Here is a 21,574-nt window from a genome sequence, read left to right on the forward strand (position 1 = left end):
AAATTGTCAGAGAGCTCATTTTTTGATTATATAAGTAGAATGTGAAGTCTTTTTTTTTTTTTTTTTTGGTGCTAAGTGCATAAGGAAATATGTTTATACAATATCTACCCCTAAGTATGAGGTATACATATGTAAGTACATACATATTTTCTGTACAATCGTATATACATCCCTACATAATTTGGGACTATAGTATGGTTCAAATGCTGCTTCTCAGGGGCATTCTTTTAACTCCACAGAAGTAGAGACTGCAGACTTTCGAGGAGCTAATGAATTAAGTATACTTGCCGGGAAAGGCAACTTATGTTCTGTACTCAGTATGTCTGATTTTAGGGAAGGTGACTGCATTGCAAAATTTAAATTTGTTGGAGGTTAATTAAGCCAGGGAAAATTCCTGAAGCCTTGATTACAAAAGAATAAGTGGCACACTACATATAGCAAGTAGAAACAGCAATGTAAAAGGTAAAGCTCTTTCAAACCAGGTAAATTAGTGTTGATATAAATGTTTCCAACTACAGTCTATTCATGCACTCAGACAGGGGTAAGAATTATAAAGCAAAGTAAGGCTGAGTGAGAGGAGAGAGATGATTGGTGGTGATGCCCTCTAGACTGGGTGGTCAGGGGAGGTCCCCCTGAGGAGGGGAAATTGGAGCAGACACCGGAATGTCATAAAGGGCAAGCTCTGCGGGGATCTGAGTGAAGAAAATTCCAAGCAGGATTAGTCAGAGTGAGGGTCTTGAAGCAGCGTCGCTGCAAGGAAGACGGAGGAAACCAGCGTGGCCAAGAAAGTCTAAGAGACGGAGAGAACCTCAGGTGAGGGGAGAGGGAGAGGTGTGGGCAGAATTGGGGTGGTAGAAAGGCAGACCACACAGGGCTCCAAATGTCATGGTAAGAGGTTTGGATTTTATTTTAAATGTGATGGGAGGTCACTGAAAAGTTTTAAGCACAGAAGTGACACAACCTGATTTCTATTTTCCAAGAGTCACTTTGGCTAAGATATGAAAAACTGACCACAGGAGTGCAAGCGCTAAGTGTAAGGAGACTGGTTTGGAAGCTGCAGTCATAGTCCATGACAGAGACGTGGGGAAGCTGGGGCTGAACGGACCTGCTGATGGACTGGTGATGGTACTCAGGTTCTGGCTTGAGTATGTGGGCATATTGTGGTGCCACTAGTTGAGCTTGGGAGGAAATGGGGGAGTAACCAGCTTGGGGAAGAAAATCAAGGGTTTAATTTTGGACACGTAAAGTCTGAGATACCTATTAGATACTCAAGAAGAGATACTGAGTAGGGAGCTGGATAGACAAACAAATGTTACTCAGGGGGAATATTAGGGCTGGGGGTAAAAATCAGGAGACAGCAGCATAGAGATGGATGGAAAACAAAGCCATACTCTCTGATGACATCTCCCAGGGAACACCCAGGGAGTGAACTTTGATAGAATAGGGAGGAGGGGTGAGCACTAATTTCCAGGGCCTTCCCGCCTCGAGCTGAGAGGAAGAGGAAGAGCCAGAGGACACTGCTGGTGTGTCAGAAAAAATCCCACAGGGGCATCTCTTGGAAGCCAAGAAAAGAATATGTTTTAATAAAGAGGGAGGACTATGATCAACTTTGTCAGAAGTGGCTCAAAGGCTGAGTAAAAATACCAAATTATATAAAAAGAAAACTCTTAGAGAAATATCAAACTAAAATTTAGAAGCTCTGTAGTTATTTATGTGGAAAAATGGGTTTAGATAAGGTTACAATTCTACAAGCATTAATTGAACAGTAGTATCCTAAAATCCAATGTTTAATCTAAAAATAGTGTGACAATCATGATAATCATTTCATGATGCATGTAAGTCAAATCACTATGCTGTACACAGCCTTAAACTTACACAGCCCTGTATGGTAATTCTATCTCAATAAAACTGGAAGAAAACAAACACAGGGTGACATTAGATAAGTTTTTATGTTGACTGAAGGATTATCACACAAATAAAGTAATTAGCCCAAATGCCAACCAACAGCCTCCTTGAAAGGCTACCTACAGTTGGGAGAGACAATTTCCTCTAACTCTGAAAAATCTTAGCAACTGCTAATAAGATTTTTTTTCTTTTTTTGAGAGGGAGTTGTGTTGAGGCAAAATATGAAAAGAGTAGGGACCCAAACTTTCATAAATGGGCTAAGTCCTCCTTCTGTCAAAATGCACCATCACTGAGAATTTTGTATCATTATTACAACCAAAATTCCACATCCAAGTAAATGCCTCTGTGTTCCATTTTGAATGTCAGCATGACCTGCACTCCTTGGCCTCTCTGAGGACACTTGGTGAACTAGTGACTTTTGTGTTGAGCATTTCCTCCTTGAATGATCTGGAACATTCAAAACCAAGGCTGGCTCCCTCCTACCACACAACACGCCCTAAGTGAATTATGCCCACTTAGCTGGTATATATTCAAAGAATGTATTTAGGAAAAGCAAGTCAACAGCAGTGTAAACAAGACATCATTAGGATCTAAGAAGCAGCATGCAACAAAATGATCCAAAATCCAATCCAAATGAAGCTATTAAATTATCCATTGCTCAGAGCCCTCTCCAGTCACGTCAATAATCCATAGGTCGCGCATACAGGTGACTGGATTATTTAATCAGCCTCTAAAACACTGAGGGAGAAGCACACAGTAGACACTCAAACAACAGCTGATGTGTTCTAGAATGAAGGGACGCCTTTGGAATGTTTAAGGAAGCTCTGCTCTTTGGAATTCAATTTGTAATTGTTTCTCATGGAAGACTTGACCAGTGCCAAAGTGGGGAGACGGTCTCAAAACATAATGATTATCAGGTTTTTAAAAAAAAATCCCTTAAGCAATCTAAACTTACACAATTTGATTTTCTTGTCACTGCTTTCCCTATACTATCAAAAATGATGCTTTCTTTACTATTTCAAACTCATCATAAAATTGCTAAAAATCTGAAATTCAATTCGCTGCATTACTGCTAATTTGAATAATGGCTGAATAAAAGACAGGAAACGCTGAAGCAGCATTGATTTCTAAAACATTTTGCACTTTCCTCCTCCATCCCTGTAAAGTAAAGCTCGGATGCTACGCACAATTACACAAGAAAATCAAGAAAGCCATTACATTCAGCATTTTGTCATGATCATTGTTACCATGGCAAAAAGTGGGCTTAGTTTAGCACAGCTGCTACGGGCAGGCGAGGTCCACGGGCCTTTTGTAAAGCTGAGTAACCATAGAATGCTAAATTCTGTAGTCTGTCGCTGTTTTATTCCCAGGGTAAGACTATTGTCTACAGATGCTACACTCTCTTTCCTTAATGATCTGGACCAATGTCATCTTATTGTATTCTTAGAGTTGGCCACTGACCGAGGGACAAAAGTTAATCTAGGAAGGTTACCTCCTGACCAACCTTCTGATCTAAGGAGTAAAAAAATATCTGATGTGAAAGCTTGGGACTCCAACAATAGAAAAAGCCAAGTTTTAACAGTTGTTCTGTAAATGAAGAAAGAATTGTGCTGAAAACAGCACGGGTTTGGGAGTGAGAAAGACAAATGTGCAATGACTAGTGTATGGCATATTATTTTTTCTGAGTATCAGTTTAGTTATCTGTAAAATGGGGATAAAAGTAACTTCCTTGTTAGTATTACCTGGGATAATCTGCAAGCCCAGATACAGACACATGGTGGGTACTCAGTAATATAGCACCCTCTCCTCTCCTCCAACAAACACCATCCTCTTCTTAACCACTAAGATCTCCATGCTTTGGCTGTGTGATTCTTCTTTTCCCCCATGCCTTTGGGAATGTTGATTGAAACTGGTAGGTAAACTGTTTGTTACCACTGAAAGGTAATTCATTTTGATCTTTCATATTGTTTGGAAACTTTCCTTAGAGAACTGAGGATAAAATATTTTTAAAGATCTGACAGTAAGCGTAACTTTCACATCAAGAGGATAAAAGTCAATGTCGATATCATAATACGAACCACCGCCTGTTTTTCATATCTTAAGTGACACCAATATCATCACTGTAAAATGGAAAACGGAGTACAAACTAATTTTGACTGGATGCAGAGATTTCTAGTTTAAAAAAATGAAGCAACACGATGAAAGCAAAGAAGTTTAAATGATCTGAAATGAAAACATTAATCAAGTCTCTGTATTTACTAGAAACAAAGGCTACTCGCATTTTTACCAGCTAAACAAAATATTTCTTCTAATGAGATTGCATCTGAGTATCGTTTATCTTAAGAGAAAAATAATGGGGCCTTACCTATTCCAGTAGCTCCAGAACTGGTCATGCAGGTAGGCGTGGTGGCTACATTCATCACCAAATGAGGCTTTGCTTTCAATCCAGTGAATTATGTGCCCTTCTACAGCTAAGGGACAAAGCATTACTAACACAGAGCAAAGGGAAAGGAAGATTGAAAACTCTCAACTCTGTCCAGGTCTCTCTATGCTTCACATTAACGAGCAGAGACTTCACCCTCGCTGTCATCTACGGATATAATTATAAGACAACACCCTGTACATGTTCGTTCCAAGAAACCTCTATGCTACAACCGCATCCCTTTTATTTTCATCATCTTCAAAAGTCCCTCTCCTATTCTGAGACTGCCTGTATAAGTTGACAAGTAATGTGAAAGCAAACCAAGGTGAGGCTGGCTTTTCTACAGAACCCTGTTTTAAAAACTCAATACTTAGAGAAATGACTTGAGAATGAAAGTCAGAATGTCTTTAGAAGACATGTTTATTTCTTAAATCTAAGTAAAAGTTTTCAAGGCATAGATTTCTTCTGAACCTATATTTGCTATTTTAAAATCATCTTTTCCAATTATTTCACACATTTACGTGTAACAAAGTTATAAACCTAACCTAGATTCTCTGGTAACACTTGCTAAAATTAACAAAGATTTGAAAAGTGATGGGAAAAAAATCTCTTTTCTCTATAAACAAATGTATAGCAGAGTTTAAGAACTTACCAACTGGTACTTGTAAAATAAAGTCTGGCGTTTTGTCATAACCCTTCGCACGGAGCTGGTCTTCATCTACAGGAGGAATAAATACTATTACTTATAACAGTAGTCCATTAACAAGACAGCAATATAATAGCTTTTCTTCCTTAAAAATGTGTAAAACTTACTAATGCAGTCATACATATCATTCTTATGTATGCAGTGCTGTGTCAGAATAAATGAACTTTCTTAACAAACCGGAAGCATAGATATAAAAATGCCTTTTTGTCCCTTCTGCATTTTTATGTCTTTATTATAAACATCAATAATTCAAGCTGTCAGATGCTACCTTTTTATAATTGAAACTACTCAAAATAACGAAATACACTTCCTGATTAAAAGAAAAGGACTTCCACCACCATGAATACCACTAATGTTATCAAGCCAAGATTGACAATTTACAGTTAGGCATAAGCGCACTGGCCTTTACAATTATAAAACAAATGCCTTCATTGAAGCAATTAACAAAGTAAAGTTGCAGTTAGTAAAACTATTCTTATGCACAGGAGCACAAGGAAGGGACAAGGACAATGAGATCCCCATAGAGAATTAGTTAACCCTCCTTAACGCCTCTAGTTTGCTATTGTTTCTGGCATTTACCAGAGTTTTACTACTAACAATATGTAATTCTGAAAAGCAAACAGGCTTTGAGATTTTTTTTTTCTAAGTCTGTTTGATTTCTTGATCCTCTGTAAATATCAATGATCCATCCAGGAGGAAAGGAGGCAGGAAAACAGAGAGCTTGACAAAGTTGGAAAAAACCTAGCTAGGTGCTTGGTTTAAAAAAAAAAAAATCCTTCAATATTTTCTGAATGCTGTCCTTGACTTCTAATGGCATTACAATGTGATTCTGAAACGAGCAGTTCTCCGTGAGATTTTGGAGTGACCTGGTCATTCAATTCCAGACATGGCTCTCTGTCTTCACCCAACCTCAACTAATGGCCCAACCAAGTAACAAGGAAGGCTGTGTGGTCTCTTAACACCTACTGGGCTGTTGACATTGTCATGCATCCCATTCGCCTTCCTGCATCACCTTTGATTAAAATTAATGGCCCATTCCCCGTGTTGGGTAGCTTATTTCCAATCCATTTGTCAGGCCAAGACAGTGGTTTCATGGCCAATGTTCAGAAACTCTGTTTTAGAACACTCTTGTGTGCATCTTGAAAGGTCAGCATTTTAAACGTAAATAACCTTTTAATGACAAGACACATATTTACTAGATATTGAAGTTAAATTTGGTCAGAGATGATATCCTTTTACCATCCAAATTTTAAAGGACTGATGAGGCTAGAATTCAGAACAAAAATAAAAATATAAAAAATGGTAAGTTAACTGCTGAGATAAGAAACTACAAATTTAAAGTAATCTTACTTTAAAAACAAGAGAATTTGGAAAATCGGACCGCAGATGAATAGGACTGAAAAAAACTTCTATCCTCTAAATGCATTCCGGCTACAAGAATGTTTAATGGAAAAGGCATTTATTAAATCAACCCCAGTGCCTTGAGCTGATGTTTCAGGTGGCTGATGAACAGTTTTAAAAGCTGGGTTGACATTAAAAAAGAGAGATTAATATTTTATTAAAACTACCCTAGCTTGATCAACCTTTGCAGATGTTAAAATCTGTTTCAGAAAGAAAAATGATTATGTTTCTGACAGCAGCTCAAAACAAAATTTCAAAGGTCACCAAGCAATCCAAATGTGCACACTAAAATCCCTTAAAAAGGAGGTGCTGCCCTCCTGTTCACTGTCCTAAAGTTACTAACACAATACTTGCAACTCAACTTAAATGTCATGACTAACTTAATGTGAAAATTAATTTAAAAAAACCCTAAACCACCAAACTGAACACAAACATCAGGTGAGGCTAGGGAATCCCTCCATCCTTCTGTGGAGAACCTCAGAGCGCAACAAGGTGGTCATAGGTTTTCTCCCCACCCTCTTACCTCCCCCTCTCAGTATGAAGTTGATCCAATAGTAACTGTACCCAAGGATAACTTCTAGAAGTCTGTGTCACCACCAGTGACTTCTTTTTTTTTTTTTAAGTAAAAAGGTTATTCCACACATCTGGAATAGTATGTTATTACGTACTGGGTATCTTCTCTGTCCTTTAGTTACTAAACTCTTACTGCCTTACCCTCCCTTGTTTCAACCTTCACACTATTTCTTTCAACTGAGATTTCCCAAGAAAGGGGGAGGGAACAACTTGGCAAAGTTCAGAGAAAAAGACAGTCCAGGTATAGGAAGTAGTGTTTATGAACAGGTGGCCTTGCTCTCCTGGGTGAGGCCCCAGGAGACGTTTCTAACACAGATCATCCTACTGGGAGATTTTTAAGGTCAGCCCCATCCATCTGGTCTGATTTCCTGGCCTCTGCTTTATGCTCCTTCCCTGGCTCCCAGACCTTGAAAGATTCATTATCCAAAATGCTGGGTATGGATTTAAAATATAGTTTGACCGTTTGGCGGGTCAGGGTTCCAACTCGAGGATATGGAGGTCATGGCTCAGCGGTCAGCCCCCACTACTTCCCTTCTGTCTCACTCTTTGTCCACTCCCCGGTCCTACCGTGCAGGGGCCTGTCTCCCACAAACCGGGCCTGTAGCCACTGCTCTGAGGTGCATCTTGGTCAGCAAAGAAGGGACTATTCATGGGAAGTTTTCCTTGCGTTTTTTCTTTGATCTGTAGTTTTTAAAATAACATTGGATTTATCCATCCCTTAAAGTTTGGGCAGAATTCCCCACAATAAGCACTCTAGGTCTGGTGCTACTACAGTGGATAGCTCTTCGGTGACCTCTCCTATTTCTTTTTTGTCTACTGATCTGTTTAGATTTTCATCTCTTCTGCAGTCAGTTTTGCAATTTATATTTTCCTTAAGAATCATAAATTTCATCCAGGTTCTTATTTGGTTACGTATGATTCTTTGATCTTCTTAAGTAGAAAACTGGATGTTAAAGTAACTTACTGTCTTCTTCAAGAAAAAATGATCAGGATTAAGAAAATACAAAGAATAACACTAGTTAGAAAAGGGTGGGGGGAGGGTAACAGCAATGTTTTATAACAGCATTTTAAGTATAACTGCCCTAAATTGCTAGGGATCAATGTGAAATCAATCTCTAAACCCTGAATACCTAGTGAATACAGCAAATACAACAGGGCTCTTCTGATTTAAGGTATATTAAAAACACCCAATGTATTTCCTAACTAAACTTGTTAATGTCATAGTTCAAATGTTCATTATCAAAACTAATATAAGAATATTCTCACTCAAAAGCAGACTTGTTAGCTTCCAGATCCACCAAATGTAGGATAATGTGTGTCCTCATGAAACACCGCATTTCTGAGTTTGTAAAGTCTTTCAACATTCCAGGTTAGACATGATCAAAGGGGCCTAGAGAAGCTAAGTGACTGCCAACACCTGGACCTCTCAGACAGCTAGATACAGGCAAGAGCCCACCTCAACCAAGCTCTCGCTTGTCCCACTCTTAATTGTGGCAAATATTTAAGTTTGTTCTTGTAATACTTATGAAGTAGAGAAAAAAATTCTCGGTTTCCTCCTAGAAGATCTGGAACACAGGAGAGGAGATGGCTCTCTGCGGCACATTACTTAGTTGACGCTTGTCTGAAGAGGAGATGAACGAGATAATCTCTTGATTTCTAACATTTCAACGATCCTCTCTCCAACAGAATTAAAAAACCAATGAAACTGCATCCACAGATAAAACTGATGTCAAATTTTTAAAAACAAGCCAGGTCTTCATTTATTTTTAAGTTGTTAGGCCTGCCTTAGAGGACATTTTAAAAAAGCAGTCATGCATATGTAAAGAACACAGCGAAAGTTTAATTTCTCTGGCCTTTTAATTACTCTCTCCTCTAAACGCCCAAAATACCCAAAGCAATTAAGTACTAATTACACAATTTCTCTATTTAAAATAAAGGGCTGATTTTGAGTCAGAGAACAAAACACATCTGAAACTAGTTAATACATACTTCAGACTCATAGGAGGGCAAAAGGACTACCAAGAAAAAGTTTGAGGTTTTCTTTTGTTTGTTTTCTTCAAAGCCTTTAAATTTAAGACGTACAGTTATTCTTAGAAAAATTATGCAAAATTCCAGTTCATAACATCTGAAAATGAAAAGAAAAGTAACATTCTGACATGGCCTTTTATCTTTGAGTTTGTCAAAAGGTTTCTAAAATGCTAGGTTAAAATATCTTGTATGACAAAAAGAATCTTTTTAACACCTGTTCCCTTGTTACTAAGTTGGGGAAGGGCAAAAAATACCCATCAACGCAAGTGAAAACTACAGTGAATCTTTTCTACTCTAACATTTTGGTTTTTTTGTGTGCTATTTTTTTTCCCCAAACGCTGTCTCATTCAATACTTGGAGCTATGTATGACCTTTGCATCCCATATTTTTATATTCTATAACAGTTAGTTTCACAGCCTTTTCGACCCAATTTAGGAAGTTACTGGGGTTTCAGTAATAGATGCTACTATGCTATGTAAACCATGTGCAAAGGTACGCAGGACAGATATGCATTTAATGGGGAGACCGACAGCATAGATGAACGAAATCTTTAGAGAACCTGAAAATTTCATTACAGCCATTAGTTTCAACCTCTTCCCCTAAAGCCTCTTATCAAAGCCACTAATATGGAATACAACTGACTGCTCTGACCTTGTCCTTTCCTTGTGTCTTTAGGGGACAATACCAGTGAAAACTGAAGTGCCCTAAAGACAGGAAACAAATGGGAGGTCACCGGCCGGGACGGCACAAAGTTAGGAGGGGCAGGCTGGTCCCTGATGACTGGCGGCTGTGGGGACCGCACGTGAACATCAACAAGGAAAGCATTCCGTATTTTACACGGCGTCACTCTAGGTTCTTTTGGTTTAATGTCACAAAAGAAGGGACAAATCAGCATGGTAGAGTAAAAAGAACTCAGGGCAAGATGTTGGGGCGGGGAGGGAGATAGGGCCACACCTGTGATGCAAAGCCTGGGGCCAGTTTCCACTAAACAGAACAAGGGGCCTGAATGTCCACAGAGCCCTTTCTAACCCCAAATTCTGAGGAATGGCTGAGTGTTAGCCTTTGTCTGCCCCAGTCACACGTCAGACCCTTTTGTCTCTGAGCCAGTCTTGATGGAGGGAGGCATATCAACAGTTCTGAGATGTAAAAAGGACCCCTCCACACTGATATACATGCAGGACCAAAGGAGCCAATCCAACAAGGACAGTAGTAGATTTCACCCCCCAATGCCTTTTGGTTATGGGGAGCAAAATCTGAACTTGCAGCCCGTTTCCTGAGAGGTGGGCTATCTCATTTGTTCTGTTCTGTACCCTGCCCCGACTGGCACTGCCATGTGACTGTGGTGGGCAGTCAGTAATGTGACCGCCAACCACTGGCCACGGGAGTGGACACGTGACCCAGACCAGCTGATCAGAGTCCTTTCCGAGATTCATGGTGGGGTGAAAGAGAAGCACCACTTTTCCCTGGGATGTCAAACTCTAAAGAGTAAACAAATCAGCAACTGCCAGGGATCTCCTCTGTTGCCTGAGAATGACGCCAACATAGGAAAAGGAACACAAAAGGGAAAAAAGAGGAGATACTGATGACTTTGTCTTCTGGATTCTAGATGCACCAGAAGCAACCTTCTCCTTTTGGACTTCACAGGTGTATCTCTGAACCAATAAATTCTCCTTTCTGTGTGCATGTATAATCTAGTTGGACTGGATTTCTGTCACTTACAACCAAGGACGTTCCAGCTTATCATCAGTGGCCAGGGAAGCAGATATTGGCTGAGGTGAGTTGTCTAACCAGAGCAACAGTGAGGGAAGGGTTGTGGGCCTGAAGCAGGAAGACTACCATAGACAAGCAACCTGTCTCCAAAGTTTCAGAGAACCTGCCTTTCAGCCGCATACACATGTCTGTGAGTCTCTTCTCTTGGTCCCGGGGAAGCATACACAAGTATACTCAGTTAGGGAGGTAAGGAAAGATGGTCCCTCACACTGACAGTCTCTCCTGGAAGGGGAGAACAGGACCCAAATTCTGCCCCAATATAATGCTCCTGTTACCCTGAAAACTACATCTTATTTTAAACCTTTACTTAGGAATCTAAACAGTTGCTGCCTTGTGAAATACCCGACCACCTCAGTTCCCTTTAGCCTGTGTAACCATGTTTTCTTTCCAGTCTATTGTTCTTGGCTGCTAACATCTGCATGTACACACTGTCTTAGCATCCTAAGTCTCATCTGTTCTCACTGCCTCTTCTTCACCTGAAGCCATAATCCCAGTGTGTCACATCATAATCATTTCCCCAGAGCACTGCTGCTTCAGGTGGGGGAATTAAACAGCAGGAGATAAACTCTTAGAAACAGAGATCCTGACTTCTTATAGCAAGGGACATCCTCCACTAAGCCTATCTGGGCTTTACAGATGATCCCCTCCTGGCATTGCACAGAGTAATACATGAACGCTAGAAAAGCACCCATGCAAAATAAGCTGGTGTGTGTCACAGGGCAAGACCAAACAGGGCAGGGCGAGGCAGGGATAAAGCAGATGTCTCTCAGGTGTCACTCAACATAATTGTCAGCTTCCACTAACAGGGCATCATTCACTAGAAAGAATAAAATATATCCAGAGCCATTCTTATTAAGCCAAACTTAGTAAGAATTTGCACCAGACAGTGGCGGTGGAAGTCACTAATGAAAGTCCCTCTGACCTGGAGGTATGCCAACCCACGGCTGGTTTATCTTCAGTCTCTGGTATGAGCTTTCATGTTTTCCCTAACAATGCAAACAGTCTCGTCATCTTCTCCCTGGTGCTAGTTTCCTTTCCTCCCTTGTCTTTTGTCCAAATCTCTCCCCTGAACCCCTCAAAAGAAAAAAAGAGGATATAATAAAACATGGTCTCATTAATTACTTGAGATACAAATTGAAACATCTCCATCAGTAGATGAAATACACTTTCTATTTCACTGATAGTAGAAATGGGGCAAACCCTTAGCAGAGGGGATAAGGATGGTCACAATGCAGATTGGTCAATTTAAAGTTTCAGAAGGGTTCTTTGTGCTTCCAAGGCTAAAACTGGACAGCAGGTTCTGCATGCCTTCTGAGACTGTAAATGTTGATCAATAAAATGTTAATTCTAAATTAACCATTCTGGGAAAGAACGGACATGTACTTAATCTGAAATTTTCCTAGAAGCCTTCATGTATGGCTCAAGTTTTACTTTTTTAATCCCTAATGGTGCCTTCCCATAGCAAGTACTTAACAGGTATCTGTTGCACCAACGCAAGAAAGAGCGGTTAGCTTCGAGGTAAGACAGCTGAGCTGATGAGCTCAACTAGGTGTCCTAGAAGCACATGGTAGCAGGAAGGTGCTGCTGAGAGAGAGCAGATGGGTCAGGAAAATTCCATCACCACTTCAGGAAAAGCAGCTCATGAGCCAGCAGCATTTTCTTCATATGTACTGGCTACCTATTGATTTTTAGTATAATATGTACCTTTCTTTCAAAAGTTTCACAGAAGTAGTGCAACAACAACCTTGAATGTGTTTATTTTCATTATCGAGACAATCAAGTGAGATGCCCTAGGGAAGGAACTGCATCCTTACTGGGACGGGCACGGCCATGCTGTGCGGGGCCGTGAGCCGCCGGAGGGCTCAAGCACTCACCATCGTCCCCACCCCCACTAGTGTATCCTGCCAGGCTGAGAATACACTCAGTGAAAGTTAGTTGAAAAGAACAAATGAATAATGAATAAAAGAATTAGAAGAGCTCTGAGAAACTGCTAGAAATTCTCTGTATTCATTTGTTTGTAACACGTCTCCCTACTAGACCATAACGCTGCGAGAGCGGGGACTTCATCTGACTTATGTCTAGTGCCTGAAATAGTACTGGACTCAGTAAATTATTTTTGGAATAAATGAATAAATTATGAATAAAATCCATTTTCCAGTTGGAGAAACTAAAGTCATTTATTCGATGCTGACTTCTCTTAATACAATATACATATTTGAGAAGTACAAAATGGGTAAGCTTATAAGACAGGATAAATCCATGGGTACACCCAAATCCTCAATGAAAAGGACTCTTTTTTTTTTTTTTTTCACAATGGTGCCTGGTTAAATCTTGTGCCATAGCAACTGTTCACTACATGGTTATGAATCAAAAAAATTAAGAAATTATTAGGGTTAAGATAAAGGTGATTTATTTTTATTTTTCTCTTCTGTCTGACCTCTCTTTGGAGAGGTCAGATAAAATATGTATTTTATAAAATGACATATAGAGCACAATGGGTGGAAAATTTTAAATGGGATAAAAAATTTCAGGAAGTCATAATTTTTCAGAAAGGCTAATATACAAACAATAGGAGTCCTTGTCTTTTGAAACTAGTCCAGATCAGAAGTTGAGAGAGAGAGAGAGAGAGAGATTGATTTTCCTTTTGCTTATTAAAAAAAATCAAAGTGAAACAAATATGTTTACATGGTCTCTACAACAAAATTCAAGGTGTTCACATACAAACAAGAAAGCAGAAGAGCAGGTTAGTGGCCTATTTACATACTAATATTTGTCCATAGTGGGATTTAAAATGATAATCTATCTAAATTTACCTGGCACAGTACTTTAGATCTAATTATTCATTGTGAAGGGGTATTTACAAGGTAAAAAACCCACCCCCTAACAATACTTCACACAAGGCTTCTGAATTTTCATGTTTTAACCATAAATAAACATATATTAATTCATCACTATAGTAAAACAGTTTAAAGTACATAAAATAACAACTTCTTTGTATGCTGATGAGGAAATGCTTCAAAACTGGACTGAGGTTCCAGGAAGCCCAGGGAGACACCCTGTGACTCATTTATTTTTAAAATCAGTTAAGTATCATCTTTGGGTATGCTTCAGTAATACAATTACCCCTAGGTCCTACAGCACAGAGGAATGGATGGGACCCTTGGATTTTACGTCCTTTTCGAAACTTGTGTGCAAGTGGTAGTGACTCCCCGACTCTGTTTCTGCTCTGCCTCTGTCAGCCATGGTCAATCCTGTCTAACACACTCAGTTCCCAGAATCAAGGGAGTCCAGGACCTGGGACTAAGTTTAGGCCAGAAGTAAGCCCTTTGCTCTTCCTCCTTGTTGGGGTCTTCCAGTCCTCAGGAAGGACACAGAGAAAAGCTAGGTAAAGCAAAGGAATAGCACCAAGGGCCTGACTGCTCATAAGCAGATGGTGCCAAGAGAGTAACACCAACCAGACTTGAAAATATGATGCCTGCTCAGCTGGTGGCTTAAAACAAGAGATCTGGCCATGCCTTAGTGGCCATTGAGTGATCAATGTGATCAGACACTTAATAATAATATCAGAACGTCACAGCTCTGTAATATATCTCATGGCACATCATGGGCCATCTATTCCAACTGGTTCTGAGCAACTACACACACTATTCTTTATTAGATTTTAAAAGGCTAATTTACCCTTTTTCCATAGGCTGAACATTTTAGTTGTTCTTCTTACATAAAAAAACTTTCTGCTTTTACATACCAAAGTTTAATACAGTTATCTGAGGCCACTTTCCTGATTTATCAGCTTTCTTTAATCCTAGCCAGAGAACATTTATGGTATCTCTGATCTTCAAATTATCAAATTATCAACAATCTTGTAACACATTCAACTCCATTCTCCAGTTCATTAATGAAATATTGACAACTAAGACTTAAAACAGACTTCTTGCAGAACTGAACTCAACATCTCTCCTCAACTTGACATAAGATCATTTATTTGGTTTTCCTTGGCTAAGTCTTGTCCATTCTGGAACAAAAATTATGTAATCCAATAGTTTGATTTTTTTTTAACCTAAAAAAATACACTGTGCGAACTCTTTAAGTATCTACATAAAACAGATGTGTACAATAATACAATCTGTGTAGAACCTTTAAAAATGACCACTTTTACAATGGAGAAGAGGAATTAATTCATTGTAGAGCACTTTAGGGTTTCCATTACCAGGTATCACATGGATGCCTTCTGAAGCTTAATTTCTAATGCTTAAGAGACGTTGAAAGAAATAATCTGCAGTAAGATTCCACACTGGCACACAAACAGATGTATACATGTGAGATTAAAAAAGAAATCATACTAAATCTATGATGACAATTCATGTTTGGCATAAAAGTAATAAAAGCTCAATATTCCATTTTCAAGTAAAAGTAAACCTGAATCCATAATGAGACAAAAATACCTAACATGAATTTCTCTAACCATTCTTTTTAATATATAAAGCATCTTATAGACAATATTTCTTTTGTTTCTTTTTCTCATAAGGCCTAGATTATGGTTAATATCTCATGGCACCAAAAGTAATACTGCAACAGATATTAAAGCATTTTTTCAGCCACTTATGCTATAAAATATTAATTGCAAGCCTATGCATGTGCTGTATATACAAGGGATTAGGTAACTGAGTTCCTGCTCAGTTCTAAATCAATAAAAGATAACATGCTCAGCATCCATCATCGTTTGCTCTTCCTTTAGTACATAATAACTGCAAGTGGAAGATTCTTAAAAAAATATATTTAAGCACTTGTGGAGATACTATAAGCAGGAGAGGATGGAAGCAATACTCACCTAGGAAGGACAGGTTTTTCTCCAGAAGCAAGTCTCTCAGCAGGACTTCGTGCTCATGACCAATGGCACTGGGAAGTCTTAGTTATGGAGGGTAACACAGCTAGAGTTACACCATCAGAAAAAATGCTAATACCAGGGCTGTACTTTGAGATGAAATGGAAAAATGGAGGTAATTATAGAAACTATTCCTACCTTTAGCCCACATCTCAGAAGAAGGACATTTCTATACACATCCCTTCATTTGAATGATTCAATGGACTTTTCCTGTAATGTTTAAATGGATTTTGGCAAATAAAGATTTGTAAGTGGATACGAACTTTATCTGCTTTTGAAAAGAGAGGGATTCATTTTAAACATCCTTTATGCTATGTCAAAAATCCCTCAATTCAAATTAGGACCATTTATTAAGCACTTACTAAGTGTGGCAAAGAATACCAACCTCCCTTCGCCCTAAAAGAGTTTCTGGTCTCAGAGTTCCATAAATCTTCCGTGAATTCACACTTGTCACAGAGCCTGCATTTAGCAGCTCCTGTTTCACTTCTAGCCTATGATTGGTGATCTTCTGTGACTTGTGAAACCAAACAACTGACTTGCTGAGAGTTATAAGTCCTCTGGAGGAAAGACATCCTAGTAAAAGGCTGTGGATTAGGATGTGGGTACAGAAACTGTTTCATGTCTTTTCCCGAGTGTGCGAGTGTTCACATATTACAATATGCATAGAAATATATACACAGATGCCCATATACATTTCTGAGTGCTATTATGAGGCAGGCACTGTGTTAAGTGCTTTATGTATTTCATCCTCACAGTCATTAACATCCTTATTTTATAGATGAGGAAACTGGCTTAGGGAAAGAGCTGCATTAGGTCATAGGGCTGATGTGTGGCAAGAGAGGACCAGAATAAAATCTCTGGAAAGCCTACGTCTATGACCTCCTTACAACCTCTTAAAAAATATCAAAATTAATTATGAAAAAAAAATTGATACTAGCTAGTATTTCTTAAATAACATACACTAAGCTTTTGTGCTAAACACTTTAGTGTATCACCTTATTTAATCTTCACAACCACGTGAGTAGGTACTATTATTAGTACCATTTTTACAGTTAGAGGAATCAAGGCTGAGGAAGGCTGAGGAATTTGCTGAAGGTCCTGTGGCTGGTAAGTAATGAAATCAGGGATGGAGCCTGGAATTCTGGTCTATTTTCCAAAAGGATGAGACTGTACAAAGTCTGAAAAGGAGTGTTATCCTAGCCTAATACTGTAATTCTATCAAATAGTGTTATCCTATCCTAATACTTTAAATTTATCAATACTTTGGTAATACAGGCAGATCTTCAAGGTATTGTGCGTCCATTTCCAGAATATAAATATTGCAATAAGGCAAGTCACGTGAGTTTCTCAGTTTCCTAGTGCATGCAAAAGTTATGTTTACATTACAATGTAGTCTGTTAAGTGTCCAATGGCATTACGTCTTAAAAAAAGGCACATACCTTGATTAAAAATACTTTATTGCTAAAAAATGCTAACTAACCATCATCTGAGCCTTCGGCAGGTCGTAATCTTTTCGCCATAGTAACATCACAGATCACCATAATATAGTAATAATAATGGGAAAGTTTAAAATATTGTGAGAATTACCAAAATGTGACCAGAGAGACAAAGTGAGCAAAGTTGGAAAAATGGCGCCAATCGACTTGCTCACTGCAGGGATGCCACAAACCTTCAATTTGTAAAATGTGCAATATCTGAGAAGTACAATAAAGCAAAGTGCAATAAAACAAGGTCTACCTGCAATTATCCAATTCTCCATCTCTCTGATGATGTCAGCCTGGTCATATCACTCTTTGGTTTACCAGAGACTCTTAATTCTGATCATGCACCACAAGAGTCCAATTTAAATCAAATAAAGTTTATATAGTATTTGGTAAAAAAAAAAAAGTCTTAGAGAATTATCCTGCCTTTATCAACACGTACAGGTAAACATCATTTAAATCTCAGCATTCAAGAGGTGCGACCACTCACATCTGGTGTCAAAACAAGCCCCAAGTCATCCTCACTGTCTCTCTCTGTCTGTTTTCCCCTCCTCCACATGCACATGACTGCTCCTATTTAATTTCTCATTGAGAACAAAAGAAAGGAAACAAATTTTTAAATCAAAGAACTTCGCGCATTGGCAGAGACCACTGACGACATCTGATGACTACCTCTCAATGGCCCCTCATTACTAGGGGCATCCCACATTTTAGAACTAAATTATTTACTTCTATTCCACAGAAATGTGCTCTCACTCCTATTGTTGTAAATTATTTACATCTAAAATGTTGAATCATGAAACTGAGGTTACTGATGGTACAGAAATGAAACCCACAGCATTTTACGCTTCCTGCATCATTATCCTTGCTTGCTTCTCTGTTTAGGTCTTTGTCTAATAGCTGTGTCCTCAAGTCACACTTTGGAAAGCTGAGGTGGCTGGTTTCTCACACCTTTTGTGTCGGTGAATATAACCTGTGGTAGGAAAGGAGGGAGGGAGCATGGCTATGTAGGAAAAATTACAGCAGACACCAAAAGAAAAAGAAGGCACAATGACAACAGATAGATTCTTTGCTACTATGCTTTTTTGGTGTCTTACTAATAAATAACCAATTGATTTTACTCTACTTACACAAATGTCTACGTGTAACATTTTCATAATGGAATAAAAAGGTTTTGCACCTATTCTATTTACTAAATGTGTGCTTTCTTTCTAACACAATGATGTAATTTACCGAGAGCAAGCAATATACACATTACCAAATTATCAGAACAACATACAAGTAGCATTTTCACTCACAAGAAAACTAATACTTTTTATTCAGTGTGAAATAAAATAATTCCTGTTGATCAGCCTAGGAAGCATCTATGCAAGTGTATTTACATTACAGGAAACTGCTAATGCCTCAATGCAAAGATAAAATCAGTTCTCTATAAACCTCCCAGCCCATTTTATTCTGCATGGTGAAAGCAATCACCAATTTGAAAGTTTGGAAAGATATACTTCTTAATTATGCTTTGTTTGATATAAACATATATAAAACACAAGGTCCAGAAAATAAAGCTTATAAAAACAGTAATTTTACTGGCAATAGGCAAAATGGAACAGTGAAATTATAATCTAGTCACTGAATGCAATTTATACACATACATCATTATCTTTATCAACTGAAATCATGTACTACATTAAACTCTACCAGCAATAACACAATCTAAAAAGGAAAGTGAATGGTGGCAAAAAAGTAAGGAAAAATACTCCAAACAGAATTTATAATGCTCCATAAGCAGAAACACTTAGACTTTCTCTATAATAATACCTATTATTGATGTATGGCAGTGACCATGAGGCAAAACTTGTAAATAACCTCACAAGCCATTTTCTACGCCAGCAATACAGCAGTCTAGTTTCCCGTAAGCATCTCAACTATTACTGAAAAACAGCCTCCTGGCATTTACAAAGCAGTTGACTTCATACTTTAGCCCATGCATATATAATTAGATAGTTATATTTAAAATCAATATGCAATCCTTCAAAAGACATTATGCTTTTAAAACCTTAACTTTAAATTGATTTTTAACTATTTTATGTGCTTTAAAATTAACATGTAATTCCGCCCCAGATACTTCGAGATGGTGTTAGTTGTTATATGAATGTGCTAAACTTTATCACTGTAGCAACATGAGGTTGGCATTCTGACAATTTCTAACACTATCATTAATTTTACACTGAAAAGAAGTCTAGTTTCACTTTGGTCTAATAGAAAGGAGAGCTTATGTCAGTGCTGTGATGTATTAATTTAAGTTAGACTGGGAGGAACAGACTTGGAGGATAAATACATAAAGGGCTATAATGTAGATACTAAATACTTACAGGAGGGCTCTGTTAAAAGATTATTTTTCAAAGGTTAACTTTATGAAAAGGAAAATGAATAATCTTTTCTTCGGCAAAAATTTTGCTTACCCTAAGCCTTTATGAAACAAGGTGGAATATAAACACACGTCCACATGCGCGCCCACCCACACATACACACACACACACACAAGGCAAGCAAGGGCTTCTAACAAAAAGCCTCCTGACAGGTAATCACCTAGTCACAACTGGTCACAATGCCACCTGCACTAACAAAACCCAGAAAGGGCACGTTATATTATTAAGAAATATGAGACTTACGGATTCGGAAAAATACAATTTTCATTAAAAAATTACTAATTATTTACTCTTTAAATAGCATTTTTAGCTAAGGGTTGTCAAAATTCTTAGTGTTGCCACAACACTGTTAAATGTATTCATTAATAATCTATTTCAAGAAGTGGTTACTGTTCACGCAAATCCTGCTTGAATAAGTAAGTATTAACTCTTCAGTAATCTCAGTATCTTTAATGAAGAATGACTGGACATCTGTTCTCATAGGCTTAAATCCAGTCCAGAGGGAAAATTAGCTTGGTTTTCTCTAAAAATGTTTATTAGAGACCCAAGCGACAGCTCAGCTTGTAGTCAACATTTAAGCAGTAAGAATCTACTGTCCTTTAAAATGTGATGGTCTCTGGTGGCATTTTAATCACATCACCTCTTAACTCCAGCCTCAAAATTTATCCTGGTAAACGCCACTGAACTTGGTTCATTTTAAACAGAAATTTGTTATATTTGAAAAAATGTTCACAGGAATGGTTAGATACATTCCAAGACAGTATGTTACCTGCCTAATGACTCTGTACCTTTAAACTCATTGAAAACCAAGCAGTTTGAAAGAAGCATGTGCACGTGCAACTGCTGAACTGACATCTTCCCGGGGCCTGATTTTCCTTAAGCCGTAGCAAAGAATGGTCTGCAGTGACCCTCCAGTTGATTGAATATAAAATAGAAGAGTATGAAATGTGTTTTGTGAAGCAGAACTTTATGTCAGGTTAAAGCTAGACACATCTCCTCCACTGAGTCTAAGCTCGTCAATTGTGCACCTAAAATTTTATGGGAAAGGATACTGTTTGATGCAGTCCACCAGTGGTCCATAACAGCAGTCGTTCACGATGCACTGCAGACAAATAAGAGAAAGGGTCTGGGCTGGAGCGACTACAAAAATTGTCACAGTTAAACAGTATCCTAAAAGCGGTAATTACTTTTCTTAAAATTTTTTTGCAAAGCTATCAAAAGACTGTTCTGATTTAATCACAAAACAAAAACTGCATGCTTTTTATTCACTATAAAAGCAAGCTATTAAAAAGTGAAATGCTCTTCTCGAAATATTGCATTGCCATTTATGGTGCACCCTGACCTCAGTGATAGTTTATGATGACAGTAATTAAATGAGGTTTAAAATCCTTTACTCTGCTAGGCAGATAACAGCATTGCCACTGAAAATAGACAGCTGTGATTAATACCTGATAGACCTGATTTGCTAGAACTCCATCTGGAATCTGAGAAGGGTCCCGTAGCATACTATTTATAACAGACTTGGAGGCTGCAGAAGAAAAGAGATGAACTGTTAGCAGACAGTCAACATACTTTTAATGCAACATGAGAAGTGACATATACCTATAAACACACAAACCATGAAAATAAAAACATTACTGATACTGATCAGTTTTCCCTTTCTTTCAAATCTAAAGGGAGCTTTTAATTAGACCCTTCTGCCAAGTTTGAAGCCACATTGCCAGATTTGAAGATGACCTAATTTTTCCAAGGTAAAGTATGTTATAACCAAGTATATGTACCTGGGTAGCTTAGTGAAGGCAGGCCAGATTCAAAGACTTCAATGATGTCAATAAAACCAACTTCCAGCCAAGAAAGCATCTCTGAATTCTAAACCTTCCTAAAATAATTTTCGTCAACTGTCATAAAATGTTACACATGTGAGGAAAGTAAGTAAAACTGACTTACAATTGAGCAAATCTTAAATAAATATATATACAT

At 38.3% G+C, this 21,574-nt stretch overlaps 1 protein-coding gene across 12 annotated transcripts in view; it reads right to left on the reverse strand.

Moving 5' to 3' along the window:
• C6H15orf41 (chromosome 6 C15orf41 homolog) overlaps window positions 1-21,574 on the reverse strand; it is a 224,805-nt gene that overhangs the window by 113,596 nt on the left and 89,635 nt on the right. For all 12 annotated transcript variants that reach the window (XR_004320518.1, XR_001367135.2, XR_004320520.1 and 9 more), the window contains 5 exons: window positions 21,043-21,122; window positions 20,647-20,696; window positions 15,634-15,701; window positions 4,980-5,045; window positions 4,271-4,376 (listed from right to left, as the gene is read on the reverse strand). Coding sequence is in view for 8 of the 12 variants with exons in the window: in XM_014565993.2 (XP_014421479.1) it covers window positions 4,271-4,376; window positions 4,980-5,045; window positions 15,634-15,701; window positions 20,647-20,696; window positions 21,043-21,122 (370 nt within the window). In the remaining 4 variants the exon portion in view is untranslated. The remainder of the gene's footprint in view (window positions 1-4,270; window positions 4,377-4,979; window positions 5,046-15,633; window positions 15,702-20,646; window positions 20,697-21,042; window positions 21,123-21,574) is intronic.

The sequence above is a fragment of the Camelus ferus genome, chromosome 6 (assembly GCF_009834535.1).
Source record: "Camelus ferus isolate YT-003-E chromosome 6, BCGSAC_Cfer_1.0, whole genome shotgun sequence".
Lineage (NCBI taxonomy): Eukaryota > Metazoa > Chordata > Mammalia > Artiodactyla > Camelidae > Camelus > Camelus ferus.